The sequence below is a fragment of the Ahaetulla prasina genome, chromosome 2 (assembly GCF_028640845.1).
Source record: "Ahaetulla prasina isolate Xishuangbanna chromosome 2, ASM2864084v1, whole genome shotgun sequence".
NCBI classification, from domain to species: Eukaryota; Metazoa; Chordata; class Lepidosauria; order Squamata; family Colubridae; genus Ahaetulla; species Ahaetulla prasina.
Genome location: NC_080540.1, coordinates 221,457,825 through 221,479,710, shown reverse-complemented (window position 1 = coordinate 221,479,710; position 21,886 = coordinate 221,457,825). Strand labels below are relative to the sequence as shown.

The 21,886-nt window shown below is 39.8% G+C and overlaps 1 protein-coding gene across 10 annotated transcripts in view; it reads left to right on the top strand.

Moving 5' to 3' along the window:
* Window positions 1–21,886, top strand: part of CCDC171 (coiled-coil domain containing 171) — a 220,734-nt gene that overhangs the window by 4,643 nt on the left and 194,205 nt on the right. For 8 of the 10 annotated variants that reach the window (XR_009153715.1, XM_058171429.1, XM_058171425.1 and 5 more), the window contains 4 exons: window positions 3,940–4,066; window positions 7,150–7,324; window positions 9,251–9,441; window positions 15,030–15,161. Coding sequence is in view for 9 of the 10 variants with exons in the window: in XM_058171429.1 (XP_058027412.1) it covers window positions 3,940–4,066; window positions 7,150–7,324; window positions 9,251–9,441; window positions 15,030–15,161 (625 nt within the window). In the remaining variant the exon portion in view is untranslated. The remainder of the gene's footprint in view (window positions 1–3,939; window positions 4,067–7,149; window positions 7,325–9,250; window positions 9,442–15,029; window positions 15,162–21,886) is intronic. The other 2 variants (XM_058171427.1, XM_058171431.1) reach the window with 2 other exon arrangements.

Here is a 21,886-nt window from a genome sequence, read left to right as displayed (position 1 = left end):
ACTGATTTTCCCTTGACATCAAGGAAGCCAGTCAACATCTCCCTCTGTTTCTCATTAAATGAATGTATGGGGGCTGGCAAAATGCAAAACATCTATACTTTAAAAGCTATGCACACGAAATATTTTATTCTGTTACAGTTATCATAATAAGCCATTCCTCCTGGACTTTCCCCTTCTACAAAATTATTAGAACTGCATTATTAATGATCAATGCGGTCATATTTTTCTAAATAGAGTAGACATTATTTTTAATTTTATTTCTTCGAGAGAGAGAAAGTAACGGATGTAAGATTTGAAAGAGATTGACTTTTATATGAGCTGCATCATTTATGTTTATTCCTACCCTGCCTTCATTTTTCAGGGTGACTCACAACCTTTCAAATAAATATATATATATATATGTGTGTGTGTGTGTGTGTGTTTTCGTAGGTTTTCACGGGTATAGCTATGTAGGTCTTGGCGTATTCGGGTCTTTTCCCGTGTAAGGTTGAGCTTTGCTCGCACAAGCACGAAGCCGTAGACACCAGCCTGAAGATGATGAGTGAGACCTCGTCGAAACGTCGCCAATATACTCTCAACCTCAACTTTCGGGAAAAGACCCGAAAATGCCAAGACCTACACACACACACACACACACACACACACACACACACATATACATACATACATACATATATATATATATATATATATATATATATATATATATATACACATACATACATACATACATACATACATACATACATACATATATATATATATATATATATATAGGTCTTTGGTTGTTCGGGTTTTCTCCCGTGTAAAATTGGAAGTGTCTTGGCGACGTTTCGACGAAGTCTCATTCGTCATCTTCAGGCTTCAGCTTCGTGCTTCTGGGAGCAATGTGTGATCGCAGCTGTTTCTTCCTTTTAACTGCTTGTGGGGTTTGAACTGATTGGGTGGGAGCTTGGCTGTGCTCTGATTGGATGGGGTTTTCTGTGCTCTGATTGGCTGGGGTGTGTCCTGTGTTGGTGGGGGCTTGGTTGTGCTCAGTCTAATCTGTGCTGCAGGGGGATTTGAGCTGGTGAGCTGCACTGCTGCTGTTTGGCTTCGTGTTCGTGGTCGTGCTACATCTTCGTAGTGGGTGTCAGTCTGCTGCATGTATGGATTGGAGGGGTTTGAAGTGGCTAATGTTGCAGCTGCGGTCTGGCTTCTGGTCCTTGGTCGTGCTTCCTGATCAGTGTGGGGTTGGGTGTGCTTTCTGGGTGGATGTGTGGTGGTGACATCCTGTGTGGACCTCGTGAGTGTGGGTCTGGTGTCATTCCTCGTGTTAGGGACACGTTTGTCAATAAGGGCAGGTTTCAAATGGCTGGTAGGCGGAGGTATCATCTCGTTTGTTCATGCTGTGTGGGCGTTTTTCTATCTCGATGGCTTCTCTGATTATTCTGTTGTTAAAGTGTTCAGTTTTGGCGATAGTTCTGGTCTTTTTAAAGTCAATATCGTGTCCTGTGACTTTAAAGTGTTGGACCAGGGAAGAAGTTGGTTCCTCTTTTTTGAATGAGTTCTTGTGTTCTTCAATCGTGCACTTATTCTTCTGTTGGTTTGTCCAATGTATGTGGTGGGGCAGGCGGTGCATGGGATTTCATATACTCCTTGATTTTCTAACTCAATTTTGTCTTTGGGGTTTCTTAGGATGGTGGATATTTTTGGTTTGTGCAGAATGCTGTCTTGATGTTATGTTTGTGGAGGATCTTGCTGATTCTGTCTGTGGTGCCTTTTATATATGGGAGGAGGGCTGTGCCATTTTCTTGCTCTCTGTCTTGGGTTTTAGTGGGGGTTCTTTTGGATTAGTTTGGTAATCTTATTTCTCTGGAATCCATTGGATGTTAGTACGTTTGTGAGAGTGTGTAGTTCGGTTTTAGGTGTTGTTCGTCAGCTAAGCATTTTGTTCTAGAGATGAGTGTCTTGGCTACGGAGTTGATCTGTGCTGGGTGGTGGTGTGAGAGTGCATGCAGATAGCGGTTTGTGTGTGTTTTCTTCTGGTAGATGGTGTGTCCTAGGGAGCCATTGGGTTTCTTGTAGACTAAAACATCTAGGAAGGGGAGTTGGTTGTTAACTTCTGTTTCCATGGTGAACTGTATTTTGGGGTGTAGGCTATTGAGGTGTGTGAGGAAGTTTTCAAGTTTTTCTTTCCCGTGTGGCCAGATTATGAAGGTGTCGCTCACGTATCTGAGCCAGAGTTTGGGTTTGTGATCAGATTTTTCTAGTGCTTGGGTTTCAAAGTGTTCCATGTAGAGGTTGGCAATGACAGGTGAGAGGGTGATCCCATGGGTGCGCCTTCTATTTGTTTGTATTTTTGTCCGTTATAGATGAAGTATGTGTTGGATAGGCAGTGGTTGGTCAGATCTAGGATGTGCTTGGGGGTTATATTTGTTTTGGATAGCTGTCAAGGCTTCTTTGATTGGCACTTGGGTGAAGAGGATATGACATCAAAGCTCACGAGTAGGTCGCTGGGCTGTAAGTTTTGTTTCTTTATGATCTCTATGAACTGGAATGAGTTTTTACATGTGAGGCGATGGATTCTGCATAGGGCTGTAGTTGTTTGGCGAGAAATTTGGCTAGGTTTTGTAGAGGTGAGCCTATGGAGCTGACTATGGGTCTGAGTGGGGGTTCCTTCTTTGTGTATCTTGGGAGGCCAGAGCTTAGGGCATCTGGATGATTTCTCTCTGGGAATGATTCTTTGTTGGATTTCTTCGCTGATGGGGAGGCTTTTATTTTGGATCTAGTGGTTTTTCTAGGTAGGTGGTGGGGTCTGTTTTAGGGGCTTGTATGCAGGGTCTTGGAGTAGGTTGGTTAATTTGGTTTGGTAGTCAGATGTGTTCATAACCACCGTGGCGTTGCCCTTGTCTGCTGGTAGGATTATTATGCTGGTATCTTTTTTCAGGTTAAGTAGTGCTGTCTGTTCCTCTTTGGGTAAGTTGCTTTTGGGTGGCTTGCTGCTGCAGAGGATGTTGGTGATTTCGAGTCTGATTTTGTTAGCGTCATCGGGGTTGATTTTGGTCAGGCTGGTTTCAACTCCGCATATAATGGTCTCAGTGGGGATGTATTTGGGAGTGACTGCAAAGTTGAATCCTTTGGAAAGGACATCGGTTTCAGCTTTGGTGAGGATCCTATCTGAGATGTTATGCACTGTTTGTTTCATGTGTTGCTGTGAGGGTGGAGGGGTTTGTTTCTGGCGTTCTTGTAGTCTTCGGAGTTTGTTGGTGTGCGTGTCTGTCTTGAGGGTGGTCTGTGTTTCGGCTCTCCAGACGGCAAGTTGTTTGGATTTGTCCCAAAGTGCCGGGTGCATCTTGTTGCTGAGTTTGAGGTGAAGTGTGAGGAGATCTTTGTTGATTTGATCTAGGAGGAATCTTTTTGTGTGAAGTTCATTTCTGATTAAGGCCAATTCTGTTCTTTTTAGGATGCGTTTGGTGGCTGCAGAGTCAAGCTCCCACCCAATCAGTTCAAACCCCCACTAGCAGTTAAAAGGAAGAAACAGCTGCGATCACACATTGCTCCCAGAAGCACGAAGCTGAAGCCTGAAGATGATGAATGAGACTTCGTCGAAATGTCGCCAAGACACTTCCAATTTTACACGGGAGAAAACCCGAACAACCAAAGACCTACATACATACATACATACATACATACATACATACATACATACATACATATACTGTACACACACACACACACACACACACACATGTATATATGCAGTGGTTATGAACTGGAAGCAAAACAGTTCCATTAATAGCCATCTCCAGAGTATATTACCTTGGAAACAAATCTTATAAATTGAATGGGACTTTGTTCTGAATAAGAAATTCAACCTTGCTGCGTCAATTATTTGAAAATTCAGAGCTGGTATGACTGAAACCATTTGTGGTGAAAAGCCCTTGTATTTTTAAACAGGAACTTTGGAAAGACTTTTCTTCACAAGCACAGTGAAGCTGATATGGAAACAAAGGAAGATCTGAGAAGGAAACTCCATCAAGCCAAGAAAGATAAGCTTGACATAACTGCTAAGCATAATGCAGAGGTAACAATTTCGTTGTTGTCGGGCTTGGTGTGCAACATTCTTATACAAACTACTCATCCTGTTGATGTTGAAGGATGGCCTTCTCCAACTTGCCACATTTCTGATGTATCTAAATCAGGGGTCTCCAAGCTTGGCAACTGGAAGCCTGGCGGACTTCAACTCCCAGAATTCCCCGGCCAGCTTTGCTGGAATTTTGGGAGTTGAAGTCCGCCAGGCTTCAAGTTGTCAAGCTTGGATATCCCTGATCTAAAGGACTACATTAGCCTTCCTCAATAATGCTAATGAAAGATTTGTATTAGACTTGTGCACTCTTGGACCCTGATTTTAAAAGAACTTCTCTCAATCTTGTCCCAGTCCAGTCTTTGTGGTATTAAAGTTTCTACATCTCTTAGAGCAGCTGCAGCATTTTTTTCATTTTTCAGGCTCACACGAAAGCCTAAAAGAGTAAGCTGCTTTAATGATACCAGAGGTACTGTGCTTCATGAGATCCAAAGCACTTTTAAGTCATAGTCAGAACATGGGAAGCCATATTTAAGATACTTCCAAATGTTTCTTTTTTTTCCCCCTTGAATTTTTTTCCAGCTCTTTTTTTTTTAAAATGAGAAACCAGAATATGGGTATAATTCTCACGGGAATAGAACTTAATAAAAATAAAAAAACAAATGATAGGTTGTATGAGATTAAAAGAACTCAAAAATCTACCTTAGTGGGTCTTCTAAGGTAAATGTGCTTCCAGCATTTTTTTAAAATTGTTGTACATAATTTGCTTTTCATGTTGGAGTCCCCGGCAATAGTTTCTAACATAGCATTTTTTATTGTTCTTTATTTATAAAATGGTATTAATAATTTTTTTTTATTATACAGTATTATATAATGCATTATGTTATTTTGATACAACGGTATTTATACAGTGTTGTCTACATATTCTTAACACTCTAAGGTTTAGACGAATAATACTATTCAAAAGAAAAAGAAATGGCATTATATACTGGTGTAGGTTTTTATGACCCATATCTCTTGGCAGCGTTATGCTTGAGGGTTTAGTGATTGTGGTCTAGAAAACAGATTTCTTGATGTTTCACTGGGAACGCTACAGGGGCCATCCACAGTTGCCAGGAAATGTCAATCAATCTGTTTTCTAGACCACAATCGCTAAACCCTGAAGCCCATCACTGCCCAAAAGGTATTAATCAGTATGAACTGTTTAAGATGTTGATCTTAATAAACATAGGATTATTGAGCTTTTACAACCAAAGCTGAATGTAAGGGGATTGTTGTTTAAGAAATACAAGTCAAAAATTCCCTAGGGCTCATGGAGTTAATTATGTACTCAGTCAGATTCCTGCTGTAATTTCCATCTTGCTTGTAATATAATTCCTGTTGGACTTGGAAGGAGACTGGAGATAATGCATTTCTTCTCAATGGATGAATAGCCTGAAGGCTGCGTGCAGCTTCCAACTCATTGAGATTGTTCTGCAGAAATTCAGCAGCAAAATGAGGAAAATTTGATTTCTTGATTTTTGCATGTTTTCTAGGCTTCCCCATGTAAAAAAACAACCCCCCCAAAAAAAGCTTCTAAAAGCTACCTGGTCCTTATAAAGTTGGGGTGCTAAGTTAAGCTCCCCAATTTTCAAAAGTGGAATATTTTAAAAGAAAGCCATTTCCAGTGTTATTGTATTTCACGCTGAACTGCATTGCAGTGATGACTGGAAAGTGATCATGTAATAAGAAGAATAAAGGCCTGGCTGGAAAGTTCTCACTTAACGTTAAAACTGCAATTGGGATCAGCAACTCCATTGCTAAGCAATGCAGTTGTTAAGTGAAACATGACACAACCATGTCCAACTTATGATGCCAGTTCCACCATGGTTGTTAAAGGAAATCACTTGCAGTTGTTCAATGAAGCATTACATTTACTACGACTTGCAAGTTGCTGTTGGCTTCCCGATTCACTTTATTTGGCTGTGATGATTGCAAATGGAGATCATGTGAGCCTGGGACTATTGTAAGTTCAAGGAATGGTTGTAAACCTACTTTTTCAGCACCGTGGTAAGTTTGAACAGTCGCTAAATAGGCTAGTCAGTAACCAAGGACTACCTGTATAAAATGATTTAAGCAGAAAGTGAAAATAATAGAGTCTTGACGTGCAAAGCCTGTCTTCCATTGCATATGAGCTACTGTAAGTCTCGTTAATTCAACAGTGAAGAAAACACTTCAACAACTAACAAGTGAAAAGTTTGAACTTAAAATCAGCTAACAAAGCAGCATTCAGATGAAATGAACATTTGAAGTGAACAAGTTACGAACATTGCGAACAGAATGATGAATTTCAGCAAACTTTGTGGTAATTTAATAGACGTAGACTTTCTAATTTTCAGAACGTGAATTGTGAAGTTGCTGGTGGCAATAGCAATGCAGCAAAGACCTGCATCCTGATGTTAAAAGAAGCTATCAATGAAATTAATGAAACAGCACAGAAGATCCTTAGCTTTGATGGCACAGAATTGTTCTGGAAGAGAACTCAGAAAGAATATACACTTCCAAAGAGGAAAAGACAACCACAAGCTTTTAAGGCTGTGAAATAACAATACATGCTTTTGTCTGCAGCTATTGTAGCAGGAGATGACAAACTAAAACTTGTTTGGAAAACCTTTCTCCATTTAAAGGCATCAAGAAGACTTAGCCTTTCTATCTGCATTATTGTTCAAATCCAAAAGCTTGGAGCTCAACAGCTTTATTTCTAGACTGGAGAGTCATCAATTGCTTTATTCCTGAGGGGGAAACCCACCGCAAAGAGGAGGACATACCATTCATGATTTTGTTTTGATTTTTATGGATTTGTAATGTTGGCCAGTAAATATATTAATTTTCAAGTAGGTAATTTAACAGTCATGTAAAGGCGTTTTGGCATCTTAACAATAGGCGAAAGAAGGGGGAAAAAAGGAAAATCTGAATTATTTTCACAAACCCTTCAACCTAATTAGTTTCAGGGGCATCTGAATGTAAAGAGTTACATAATATGAGGTATCAAATAATTTATGAGTAAAGTTACATGTATTTTTTAAAAAATATTTCATTTATAGCTATCAAACTATGAAAGCCAGATTGCAAAACTGCGAGCAGAAGTTGAGAAGAGCGAAGCTGTCCGACAAAGTCTGGAGTATGAATTAGCTGTAGCAAGGAAAGAAGTTGGTATAGAACGGTATTCATCAGAAGAAAAATTAGGCGGAGCAAACAAACAAATAGAACAGCTGCAAGGTAAAATTCAGAATATTTACAATAAATAACGAACATATTTGTGAACATTTCCCCTATGAAGATAACTCAGTAACAGTGTTTTCCTGGTATAAATAGGGAGTTATTATTTTAGAAATACCTTATAATATTGAGGTCTGAATCTCCTGGGTCTTTCCCATAGTTACTGATTGTTTGGTTAAACTCATTATTATGTTCCTTACTTAATTTCTCAGATTTAGTTTTTAAACTGTTTGACACAGTTTCATTGATTCCGAACTTAGTGTCTATTTTTATATAACATGTAATATTTTAATTTGTAACTTCTGCATTTTTTGCTTGGTTAAAAAGGATTCTCTTTGTATCAGTGATACATTTATTTTTTAATTTTATTTTGTTTTCTAACAGCAGGTACTAACAGTTTAGAAAAATGATTCATAAAAATGACATTTGTAATATCTACATTTACTACACCTTATATTTTTAGTAATATTTTATTACCCATCATTAATATCTGTTATATTTTAATGCAGTAAATACATCAAAATTATTATTTTTCTTGTGTCCTGATTCTAACATTTCATTTCATTCCTTTTTCTTTTTTCTTGCTTATGTTTAATAGAGTAATATTTATAAGTGGCTTCATAGCATCCTATATTATACATATTTCAATTTCTACTTGCTTATTAATTTGGAAATATTTCTGGATTTCTTAAAAACCTTCTCAGTAATCTCATTTGCTTTTAACAACAAGAGAGTCAGTGGCTATATAAATTAAAGATGGGAAAATATTTGGTCTCCAAGTCCTTGCAGAACTGGTACATAATTTTGAAATTATTGTGATTCTGTTGGGTGCTCATTACTACCTAATTAAAAAGATATTAACATGATGATTATGTTGTATACTTGGCTGAATAGCAACTTTAAACCATAGCTAGTGGATTATTTGTTTTTCAAGTATAATAAACTGATGCCAGTTAAGCAAATTCATAATTTACATATAACTAGTAGCATTTCCCCCCCTTTAAATTTACTCTTTTCTATAAATGCATTAAATTTTACATTCTTTTTCCTGACCAGTATTGTCTGTTCCTGCATTCCTGCAATTGTTTAATGTAAAATGTTTATGTAAAAAAGGTACATGTCCCTTGTTAGGGCTGTAGATTTCCTCCAATATGTATTTGTCTTATCTGTCTTACTGTGTTCTTAACAAGACATTTTAGGACAGTATTTGTCTAACACATCTTACTGTCAGCCTTGGCCACTTAGGGATATCCTCAAGATTTATACATTGACATTTTAATTTCATTGGTTTAAGGGCTCTGACTTAAATACTTTAAGGAGGCCATTATTAAAATAAATAGGCAAGAGTTTGTAGAAAACAAGTACTTGGTGGGTGTTTAGGGCTAGATTTGTAGCCTTAAATATAGATTTATATTCATGGATTATTTACAGAATTATCTTTTGGGATAGTATATTGTCCTGAGAATTTTATTTATTTGTATCCTGCCATTATTATTTTTACAAATAATAGTGGTGAATACATCTAATATTCCTTCCTCCTACAACAATCCTGTGAGGTGGGTTGGCTGAGAGAGAGAGTGACTGGTCCAGGGTCTGGCTTTCATGGCTAAGGCAGGATTTGAACTCTTGGTTCTTCCAGTTTCTAGCCTGATGCCTTAACCACTAGACCAAACTGGTCCTTTGGTATAACAAATATGTATAACAAAACATCTTCATTGACAGAAATGGCTTTTAACTTGTTTTTTGTGCTGTTAATGTAAAATGACTGATTTGAAAGGATTATTGTTTTTAGTAGAATAGTTATTGCAATGTTCATTGTAAAATATTTGGTTTGTTGCTTTTTGCATATTGTAGGAGAAGAATCTATGCTACTTTAATTCACATTTTAATTGTATTTGAGAATCACTTTGCATCTCTTTTCAACAGAAACCATCAGAGCTCTTCAGCAGAAATTGAATGAGGCAGAGAAAACATTTCACATCAATAAATGTCAGTGGGATGAAAAACAGCGAAGATTTATCAATGAATTATCAGAAAAGGAGTTGCTTATTAGTACCTGTCATGCTGAATATGAAACCCTTTTAAAAGAAAGGATGAGATTGGATGATATTTTGAAGGTAAGCCTTTATTTAGTGGTGTCTTCAGGGAGTTCATGATTAATGATGAATCATTGGAGCTCTATACTCTATGGCAGGGGTCCCCAACTTTTTGGACCTCAGGGACCACCAAGTCCATAATTTTAAATCCCGGGGACCACTAATACGAATCCAGCACACCGCTTGCTGAAGCGCCTAGACTCCCAGCGATGGGATGGGGTCCTTCAGGCACTGTCCCTCCTCTCTCTCTCTCCCTCTTTCTTTCCCCCTCCCCCACCCATCTCTCTCTCCCACTCTTTCTCTCTCATTCTCTCTTTCTCTCTCCCCTCTCTCTTTCTTTCTCTCCCACTCACTGTCATCTCTCTTTCTCTCTTCCCCCTCTTTCTGTCTTTCTTTCTCTCTCTCTCTCTTTTTCTCCCCCTCCCTCTTCCCCCTCTCTTTCTCTCTCTCTCCCTCTTTCTCTTTCTCCCACTCTCTCTCTCATTCTCTCCCTTCTCTCTCTCCCCTCATTCTGTCATCTCTCTTCTCTCTTCCCCTCTTTCTCTCTTTCTTTCTCTCTCCTCTTTCTCCCCTTTCTTTCTCTGTCTCTCCCTCTTTCTCTCTCATTCTCTTCTCTCCTCTCTCTCTCTCTCTCTAACCCCACTCTTTCTCTCTCATTCTCTCTCTCTCTTCCCCCTCTTTCTGTCTTTCTTTCTCTCTCTCTCTCTTTTTCTCCCCCTCCCTCTTCCCCCTCTCTTTCTCTCTCTCTCTTTCTCTCCCTCTTTCTCTCTTTCTCCCCCACTCTCTCTCTCATTCTCTCTCCCCTTCTCTTTCTCTCCCCTCATTCTGTCATCTCTTCTCTTCCCCTCTTTCTGTCTTTCTTTCTCTCTCTCTTTCTCCCCTCCTCTTCCCCTCTCTTTCTCTCTCTCTTCTCTCCTCTTTCTCTTTCTCCCACTCTCTCTCTCATTCTCTCTCCTTCTCTTCTCTCCCCTCATTCTGTCATCTCTTCTCTCTTCCCCTCTTTCTCTTTCTTTCTCTCTCTCTTTCTCCCCTTTCTTTCTCTGTCTCTCCCCTCTCTCTCTCATTCTCTCTCTCTCCCCTCTCTCTCTCTCTCTCTCTAACCCCACTCTTTCTCTCTCATTCTCTCTTCTCTCTCCTCTCTCTTTCTTTCTCTCCACTCACTGTCATCTCTCTTCTCTTCCCCTCTTTCTGTCTTTCTTTCTCTCTCTCTCTTTCTCCCCTCCTCTTCCCCTCTCTCTCTCTCTCTCTCTCTCTCCTCTTTCTCTTCCCCTCTCTCTCTCATTCTCTCCCTTCTCTTCTCTCCCCTCATTCTGTCATCTCTTTCTCTTCCCCTCTTTCTCTCTTTCTTTCTCTCTCTCTTTCTCCCCTTTCTTTCTCTGTCTCTCCCCTCTCTTTCTCTTTCTCTTTCTCTCCCCTCTCTCTCTCTCTCTCTCTAACCCCACTCTTTCTCTCTCATTCTCTCTTCTCTCTCCTCTCTCTTTCTTTCTCTCCACTCACTGTCATCTCTCTTCTCTTCCCCTCTTTCTGTCTTTCTTTCTCTCTCTCTCTTTCTCCCCTCCTCTTCCCCTCTCTCTCTCTCTCTCTCTCTCTCCTCTTTCTCTTCCCCTCTCTCTCTCATTCTCTCCCTTCTCTTCTCTCCCCTCATTCTGTCATCTCTTTCTCTTCCCCTCTTTCTCTCTTTCTTTCTCTCCCTCTTTCTCCCCCTTTCTTTCTCTGTCTCTCCCCCTCTCTTTCTCTCTCATTCTCTTTCTCTCCCCTCTCTTTCTCTCTCTCTAACCCCCACTCTTTCTCTCTCATTCTCTCTTTCTCTCTTCCCCCTCTTTCTCTCTCTCTCTCTCCTCTACTTTTTCTCATGGGCCAGCCAGTGTCTTGGGGCGGAGAGGAATTCAATCATCCCCCCGAGAGACTGAGGTGCAGGAACACCAACAAGGGATGGAAGAAACTTGCAGCTTTGCAGTGCAGCCCTCACCGGCTGGAATGAGGTAATGGTGCAAGGGGTGGGATGGCGGAGCAGGTGGGCCGAAGCAACGGGTGGCTGTCCCCGCCCCTCGCCCTCCCTTCCCAGTCACTCCTCACCTGGCAAGGGAAGGGAAGGGGGGATGGAGATTCGCTTTATATTCCAGAATGGGAGTGAAGCTTCATCTCTTGCTGGATCTTTCTCTCTCTCCCACTCTTTCTCATGGGCCAGCCAGTGTCTTGGGGGTGAGAGGAAGTCAAGCGTCTCCCTGAGAGACCGAGGTGCAGGAGCACCAACAAGGGCTGGAAGAAACAGCCGCAAGATCCAGCTTCCGCTCTGGAATATGGAGCGAATTTCCATTCCCCCCTTCCCTTCCCTTGCCAGGCGAGAAATGACTGGGAAGCGAGGCGAGGGATGGGGACAGCCACTGGTGGATTCAGCCGACAGGAAACTACAGCAGTGGGAGGAAACAGCCCAGGGTTCCTGCCACCCATTGCTTCGGCCTGCCTGCACCGCCATTCCCCCACCCCTTGCACCATTATCTCATTCCAGCTTGTGAGGGCTGTACTGCAAAGTTACAAATTGCCCGAACCTCCGTCTACAGCCCCACCATAAGCTGTCTGACCAGTCCCATATTCCAGAGCTCTAGTCACAGGACTGGCCATTGCTTATCCCAGAGCAGCTCCTCCACCTGGGTGCGCCGCAGACCACCAACATTTTCTCACGGACCACCAGTGGTCCGCAGACCACCGGTTGGTGACTGCTGCTCTATGGGAATATTTCTCAACTTTAACACTTAAAGATGGGTGGACTTCTGCTCCCAGAATTCTCCATCCAACTAGTGGTTAAGGCAAACACTGCCATAGAGTATAGAGCTTCAATGATAACTATCATCCTCAAGCATAGCTGGCTGGAGAATTCTGGGAGCTGAAGTCCACCCATCTTCAAATGGTCAAGATTGAGAAACATTGCTCTATGGCAAGGATGTCAAACTCGGTTTCATTGAGGGCCGCATCAGGGTTGTGTTTGACCTTGGGGGGCTGGGGTAGGCATGGCCAAGGTGATCATGGCCAGCTCGACGTCACTCATGTCACGGGCGCCTGTGGTGCCTGTGGTGCTCCCACAGTGCTCTTCCAATGAAAACGGGCTCCTGAGCTCCCTTTTGGTTGCAATCCTCTACCAGCAAAAACGGAGTTCTGCCCATGGCCCTCGTGAGCTCCGTTTTTGGCTGTGACGGTCTCCTGCAAACCCTCTGCCAGTGAAAATGGCATCGGAATGCCCTCTGCGGCCCTCGCGAACTCCAATTTTGGCTGTGATGTTCTCCTGCAAGCCTCTGCCAGTGAAAACAGAGCTTCGGAGTGCCGCCAACGGCCCATGCAAGCTCTGTTTTCGGCTGTGATGGCCTCCTGCAACCCTCTGCCAGTGAAAATGGAGCTTGGGAGGACACTGGCAGAGGTACTGCGAGTTGGTCCTTCACTGTTTCCAGGGTGGCCCTGCAGGCCAGATCTAAGCACTCTGTGAGTCAGATCCGGCCTCCGGACCTTGAGTTTGACACCCCTGCTCTGTGGTATGCATCAACATAGCATATCTATACAAAGAGGTAGTGCAGTTTCCATTTTTCTGACCCACTCTTATGGCTGTTGCTGTATTTAATAGAAATTTTATGATTCAGAAGAGGGTAAACACATATTCTTATTAGCACAATATTTTCTGCTCTGTTTTTCCACAAAAAAGTTTCTTAGGCTCAAAAAAATAATAATCTTGCAATTTAAAAGTTATGACACAAACTGAAGAGGGGAAAGGAAAAGAGAAAGTTTAGGCACTTGCAACATTCTGGAACTGACTTTATCTGAAGGAATGTTTGCTTTTTGACAAATGGTTTACCTTTAAAGTGAATTTAAGATTTCATGTTTTCTAGAACACAGTGATAGAGAGTGACGAGCCTTTGTCTTGCCCTGCAGGATGTGGGGGGAGTGGAATATTTTAAATTCAGGGTTGTTTTCCTGGCTAAATATAGTAAATCTTATTTTTCAGGCACAGAGGTAAGCAAACTGCTAAAAGCTAAATGATTAAGTGGGAGATTGATTTTTTTTCTTTGACATGACAGTGTTCCTTGAGATGAAGGAAAAATGTCTTGGCCATGAAGAGTCTAGAGCAGTGGTTCTCAACTTTTTCTTTACCATGAACCCCCTTTAACTAACTTTTGTGGCCATGAGCCCTCAAGACGTAGCTCAAGATTTAAATAATAACAATAACATTTCTTCAAGCCTTCATGGACCCCCTAGAGGTCCACCGACCTCAGATTGAGAACCACTGGTCTAGAGCATGGGTATCAAGCTTTTGTTTTGCTTGGACCTCATTAAGTGAAGAGGAATTGTCTTGGGCCATAAATAAAAGATATAATATAGTTAATGTATATAAGTTGCATAATGTTAAAAGTGTACAATCTTGTGAGGTGGCATCATTAGCTATCCAGGGCTACACATGGCCAAGGGGTCACAGGTTGGACATGCCTGGTTTAGCGTGTGGTGCTCTTTTAAGTTGCATTCCTTGCTTTCTCCAAGATGTTCAGGATGGAGAAAGTAACCTACTCATCTGAGAGTATAAGTTGATGTTCTTTTGGGTGGGGACGTTCTTGTCCAAGGTACCAGATGTTTAAGGCAAATCTTTCATGAAAGAAAAAAAATAGTGATTTGTAGCTGAATTTAGCAGGGTCAGTTGAGAGTCAGAAAGAAATGGGGGCTTTTCACATATTAAAAATTGGTCTGATCCACAAAGCAGAGATGGACATTGTATGTGCTTTCAGTGGTTTTTGCTCTTTAGTTCCCATCAGCATCTGTTCTCTCTACAGGAACGGTTTGATGGGAGTTGCAATTCAATAATGTTTATAGTAACCAATGTTGCTATCCCTGTGGTAAATTATTTGCCCAAGGCAGAATTTCAAACCTGGATCCTGGTTTGTTCAGCTACAGTGGTGGTTTTTCTTGCTTATCCCTTCAGTGTAGCAAAAAAAATTATTTTTTCTTAAATCTAGGTACAGATAGTTCTCAACTTACGACCACAATTGAGCTTAAAATTTACGTTGCTAAATGAGAAATGGGTTAAGTAAGTTTTGCCCCATTTTATGACTTTTCTTGCCACATTTGTTAAGTGAGTCACTGCAGTTGTTAAATTAGTAACACGGATGTTAAGTGAATCTGGCTTCCCCATTGACTTTGCTTGTCAGAAGGTCGCAAAAGGGGATCATGTGACCTCGGGACACTGCAACCGTCATAAACATGAGTCAGTTGCCGAACATCCAAAAGTAAATCACGTGACCATGGGGATGCTGCAACAGTCGTAAGTGTGAAAAATGGTGATAAGTCACCTTTTTCAGTGCTGTTGTAACTTCGAACGGTCACTAAGTGAACTGTTGTAGGTCGAGGACAACCCGTACTATATCTGAATAACAGTAGAATCCATTCCGGCTGATTCACTGAGTGCACATAAAATGGTTTCCTCCTCTCCTTGGTAAAATTAGGAAATAATAACATGGATCGACAACACAATGTTTCATAGCTTTAATTAATTCCTGTATGTATATATTTATAGCTATATGTAAAGCCTGCAGTATGTTACGATTAAATTCGTTTTAACCTGTGTCTACACCAAGGAGACTTTGGAATGCCAGAAGGAACAGAAGAACGTGATAGAGTCAGAGATCATAAAAGTGGCAGAAGAAGAATTTAGGTGTCAGGCAGAACATTGGAAATCAGAAAGAAATGAACTCCAATTTTTGTTGCAGGTATCTTTTGCTATGTTAGGTAATGCTGCTAACCTAGAAGTAGTCAAATCTTTATTATAAGCCAAAAATAGTACTGGATTAATTGTTAAAAATACAGGTAGTCCTCGATTAATGACCACAGTTGAGCCCAAAATTATTGTTGCTAAATGAGACATTTGCTAAGTGGGTTTTGTCCCATTTTACGACCTTTCTTGCCACAGTTGTTAAGTGAATCATGGACAGCTGTTGAGTTAGTAACACAGTTGTACAGTGAATCTGGCTTCCCCATTGTTTTTGCTTGTCAGAAGGTTGCAAAAGCGGATCACATGACCAGGGGACAGAAATGTGAATCAGCTGTCAAGCATCCAAATTTTAATCACATGACTATGGGAACGTTGCAACAGTTGCAAGTGTGAAAAAGTGTGTCATCAGTTACTTTTTTCAGGAGTGTTGTAACTTTGAACGGTGACTAAATGAACTGTTTTAAAGCGAGGACTACCCGTAATGGCAGTACTATCGTATTATTTCAGTTTAGCCCTTTGGATATTGTAAGCTGATGTTTCTTCTTACAACACGATAGTCAATCTATAATGGTAGACTGTTTCTTCTCCTTAATTTTTTACCTTTAATCTTTTTTTAAAGGTATCTGTTTATACTATCTTTGGCCAGAATATCCCAATCTCAGTAATTCATAGATACATAGAAAACTAATAGCAGAAAATGACCTAGTAGTCCGTTGAGGGTTTTTTTGCTTGTTTCGTTTTTACTTTATTGATCATTTTTAATGATTATCTATATATTTTATTAATGTTTATTTTTTTAAAAAAAATTGTTGACTGATGGACAACTGTTTATCCCAAGCATGTTTAAACTCAGTTACTGATAATTGACCCACTATCTCCTCTGGAAGTTGGTTCCAACCTTCCACTTCTTCTTTGTGTGAAGTAACACTTTCTAACATTACTTCTGAACTTCCCTACTGTCAGTGTGAGGTTATGCCCCCTGCTGTCCCCCATGTTCTTGATTTTTGATTAATATTGAAAGTGCACTAGTAAAGTCCAAGTTTCTAGACCAAATGATTACAGTACTGTATACACCTTAGATGGGCATGCCTTAGGAGTTAGTTAGACCATGGGCGGCAGCTAGTGCAAAGTAGTTGAGGAGGCAGCCTACTGCAAAAATACTTTTGCAGTTCAAAAGGCCAGGATGCTGTACAGCAAGATTCAACACTTGTACTATAATATAGAAGTCTGCTTAGCCTGGATATCTGATAGGTCAGCTTCTTTATGTACTGACTTGGTAAAGGCAGAGATGTCCTCTTCATGGGGCTGTATCTCTAGAAGTTTACAGTCTCCTAAGAGAAGGTATTCCTGACCTGGTACTAGATGTTTCTCCTTGTTAAATTATGATGGGCATCACAAATTGTACCAATTGAAGATTTACTTGTGCACTCAGGTTGTTACATTTGGGTTGCTAATATTTTTGAGGTTCTGTAAAATAGTTGAAATCTAAAATAATTTAATACTTTTAGTACATAGAACATAGAATAACAGAGTTGGAAGGACCTTGGAGGTCTTTTAGTCCAGGGGTCTCCAACCTTGGTCCCTTTAAGACTTATGGACTTCAACTCCCAGAGTTCCTCAGCCAGTTTTGCTGGCTGAGGAACTCTAGGAGTTGAAGTTCATAAGTCTTAAAGGGACCAAGGTTGGAGACCCCTGTTCTAGTCCAACCCCCTGCTTAGGCAGGAAACCCTACACCATTTTAGACAAGTGGTTATCCAATCTCTTCTTAAAAATTTCATATACATCTGATACATTCAGATTGCTCCCAAAATTACAAGGCACCATGTCTTAAACCACACTAGTTGCAGATTCCAGAAAGCTCATGCAATATATCTGAGAAGTTGGAAAAGGCTGCTTTGCATGTCCAGCTCTTTGGCCTCCATATTTTTACCCTGTACAGTAGATACAGTACTTCCAGATCTGTTCCAAAATCCATTTTAGGTTAATTAGAAAGCAGAATACAGAGTTTCAGCTACTCCAGAGCTCTTCATAAGGGCGGAATTAAAACAGAGCCAATCAACAAGAAAAGAGAAAGAGGAGCTAAGAAAGTGACTGATGTTCAAGTAGTGTGATTTTCGGACTACCAATATTTATATTTGTACCACAGGAAACAAAGTAATATCATTATTGTTTCCTGTGGTACAAATATAAATGTTGCCATTTATTCAGGTTTATCTACCCATATACGCTGAAGTACAGAAGATGTGTAGTTAACTAAAAAGTAACATTAAAAAGTTAACTTCCTCAGTCATCTCAAGAAGATGAGGTTGGTTTCAGAGTAATTTTCTGTTGAAAAGGTCTTAAGCAAACTCTAATTTACAGAGAACAATGAAAGCAAGGGAAGAAAAAGCAAAGGCACTGATATTCTTGCAAGAATTGTGTTTATTTGAAAGTCAAATGTGTTATGAAATAATAGTGGCAAAAAAGGATTTAAAGAAGAAATGATAGCTTTAAAAGAAGCTGGTACCAAGTAGCACGGATAAAACTTAAAAAAAAGAAAATATCCTAATGTAATAATGATAACCATCATCACCATTGACATCAACAAAATCGCTATCAGTCAATTGCAAAAGGCAGCTTTACTTGGAACAGCTTACAAACTGTGACAATACCTCTAATACCTTTACATCCTGTGGCAACACCTTTAATACCATCAAACAACAGCTTCTGCCTGTCTTATGTCCTTGAGAAGGACTTACAGATGGATTAAAAAGGCCAAATCCTGTCTAAACATCTGGCTGGGTGTGCAGCCAACCATAATAATAAATATCTTTACACTATATTACATTAAAGTTACAAGGACATAAAGGTCTTTGCTAACAGTTTGCAGAAATGGGCTATCTGTTGCTGCTGAAATGTTGAATTACAGTTCAGCTCTGGTAGCATAGCCAAAATGAAGCATGCAAGGATTTTTAATTCTGTAATCTCTGAACAGCCACAGATTTCTTACTCTTGGATAATAAAGTGTCTATTTGTGTGTATGTGAGTTCATAAATACATATAAAATCTAATTGGGGGGCATTGATTTGATCTGATTATGGTGAGTGTTGATCCTTAGAAGTCACATAGATAGATTCTTCTATGGCAGTCTGTCCTAAACCTGGTTATTCAGGTCTACTAACATTGTGTCCACGGTATTTAAAACTAGCCATATTGCTGCCGGGCATCCTCTCCTCTTTCCTTCTATCTTTCTTAGCATTATTTAAATTTATAGGTAAATCTGGTGTGTGCTCATTGCTACTTTAACAATTTGATTTTTAATCTTTCCCTTCTGTTAACCTGTGAGCAATTGTATTGCAACTTTGAAATGGAAGATCTGGTCCCTTAAATAAGTCAGTTGAACCAGATGTAAGCTGTGGCTTGTAAACATTATTTTAGAAGTTATCTGTGAAAATTGAATAAAACTGATTGTTTGTAGTGAAGAGAAACGCAATCATAAGCCCTTAGAAGAATTTTTAGCAGAGGGATTTGTACTGATGGGCTTTTGGAAGATTTATATTGAATCTTTTGCCTACTTTCTAAAAGAAGATTTTCTGTAACAAATACAACAGCATCATCTTGTGGCTAACAGCCCAACATTGCATGAGAAACTTCTAAGCTTACTTATAACAGAGGGATCTTTATTTTAGTTAGACACACCATAGACCTATTTTAATTCCACTGGAGTTGTGAGGATTAAGTATTGAAATCAATATCCCTTCACATAGTGAGGTTGGATGGTAAGAAATAACTACATTTTATACTTGCTCTGCTTTCAAATGCCATTCTAATATAGCAGTATTACATTTCAAGGATCATGGCTTGCTTTAATAAGCTGAAATATCAATAAGTCTTCTTTTTGAGCACATGTAATCTCTTCCTTCCCCCCCTCCCCCTTTTGCATAAGTAAAACACAGCTTCCTTCATCTGAACTGGAAAGCTATGATTTAATGGCTTTGGAATGCTATGAACCTATTGTTCGCATTAATACATTGGTTTGTTAAAGCCATAAATCATAGTTTTCTGATTTGGATGAAATTGGCTTGCTCCTGCATAAAGGGAATAGCAATGTTTCATTGATGCTTTGGCTTATTAAGCAGATATATGGTCAACTTGTTGTGCGCTTCCTAGTCGTATTGTGATTGATTCCTCGGCTCCACTTCTTAATGTATCTGTAAATTTAATTTGTCAGTTATTAGTTCAACTTAAATTTCCATTCTTAATCACCATTTCAGAAATTTAAAAAATAAATAAATTGTTGCCTGTATGATTGGTGTCAGTTTACTTTGCTTTACAGGAGTTGCTTGTCACTCCCAGTTTAGATGGGCTTTAATATTTGGCCCTCTTGTTTACAATTTTGATGACTGGATATTTTAAGTGGCAAAATCTGCACCAATTTTATTGAGTAAAATTCTCAAACCACCTCCCAGAACAGGTTCTGATGCCATCTGCTTTGCAGGTGTGCTTGCCTTTGACATGCAATCAAAACCTGGCATAGTCCTTGACTGATGGAAGTCCCATAAATCTTTTTGACTGAAACTAGCATTAAATTGCAACAAAACAGAACATCATTTTACTAAAAAAAAAAAGAGGGGGGAGCCTGCTGAACTATTTAAATGCAGTTAATGACATATTATAAAAACAAGTATTTGCTACCCCATTAATATAACATGAAGACATCTCCTTCATGGGGTGAAAAGACTGACTGGAGATGAAGGAATTAACATCAATCTACCCCATATTAAATCTGAATGTATTTTTATTTACACACTAAAAATTGTACATATTTATTTATAGCATTTGTATGTTGACAGATTCACAATGAGCTTCTGGCAGTTTATTTCAGAAATCATCATTAGAAAACCAATGTACACTAAAGCATCAAAGGTGAACTAATCAGTGCATTATTATTAATAAAATATAATGCCTGAAAATAATTAAATAATAAATATATTGTTCTAATAAAACAGCTTGTGCTGTCAAATCAGAATGTCCCCGAAAGGCAGAGACTAAAGGGGAAGAGTTGGGTCTATACCAGGAGTGTCCAACCTTGGCGACTTTAAGACCTTTGGACATCAACGTATCTCTGGGCTGGGGAATTCTGGAAATTGAAGTTGCCAAGGTTGGATACCCCTGGTTGTCTACTTTCTGAAGTGACCAACAGGTGCTTAACTGATCTCACCAACCAAATGGCAGGGGGCGGTGTGGGGGATAATTGCCACAGGAAATTCATCCTGGGTTAGATGAAAGAGGGGAAAGGGCTGACTTTGCCCATTAAGCTAATTTATCGCAGCAGTTAGTTCGATTTTTTGTTATGTGGGAATCCAACCACATATTATAATTGGTATTAAAGCATGGTTTAGGGCAGGGGTCTCCAACCTTGGCAACTTTAAGACTTGTGGACTTCAACTCCCAGAATACCTCAGCCAGCAAAGCTGGCTGAGGAATTCTGGGAGTTGAAGTCCACAAGTCTTAAAGTTGCCAAGGTTGGAGACCCCTGGTTTAGGGTCATGCATAACTTCAGGGGTTATGTTTTAATGTTTTTTTAATTTGTTGTAGTTCAATAGGAGAGAGGCCTGGTTGAATTCAATTAGAGAATTTTTGAAGTGGTCATTGGTACATACTGCAGCTTGATGAAAATAAAGGGTTTAATCCAACATGGTTTTGAGCAGCAGATGAATAGAGATGGTGAGATTGAAAAACTAAAAATATTAGAAGACATCCTACTGTTAGGCTAACCAGCAGGGATCAACCTGCTTTGTTCTAGCACATCAAGCTGTAAGACTGCAGAGCTAGTTCTAATTTTGCCATCTTTGAATTGTCCGGTTTTTGTGAGCCTAGAATCCGGGATTAAGACTGCAAACGTTGCTTCAGGGAGAACAAAATTACTAGTTTTCAGTGCAGCTTTAAACACTCTGATCTTGCTGCGGAATTCTTATCAGGCAAACAAGCTAATTATATCTTTCTTCCGCTCACTGAGGAGTTGTAGGCATCTGTGCTAAAACAAAACCAAGAAGCTTAGGAATTAATGACGGAGAAAGCATTGTGTTAGACAGTTAAGCAGTGGCAGTAAATACATGCCCCACTGAGATCGTTTTGACTGATGTAGCAAGGGAGGAGGTGAAGTGCTCAGGCAGACTAATAACCAGCCTGCCATGTTCCCTTTTCTAAATTGATTTAATGCATTGCGATGAGAAGTTGCGGGTCTGAAAATTCATAGTCTCAAGACCTTTGCTTTTAATTTCCACCATGAAACTCTTTTGGATTACGTTTCTCGGTGACTAAAACACAGAATTATTCCATGTTTTCTGGCTTTACATTCTCCTTCTTGTCAAAAATGCTGTTATGTACCAAAATTGAGGCAGAGAAACACACTGCATTATTGGTTAATAAAATGATGAGCTGTTTACATTAAAAGCAAAGCCTTAAAGACAAAACATCTCATGTTTTGCAGCTGACTTTATTAAGGTTTCACTTCCTCTGTGCAGGTAGTCCTTGACTTACAGCAGTTCATTTAGTGACAATTTGAAGTTACAACAGCACAGAAAAAAAATGACCCAGGACCATTTTGCACACTTATGATGGTGTCAGCATCCCCATAGTCACATGATCAAAATTCAGCCACTTGACTAATATTTATGACAGTTGCAGTGTCTCTGGGTCATGTGATCACTTTTGTGACCTTCTGACAAGCAAAATCAATGG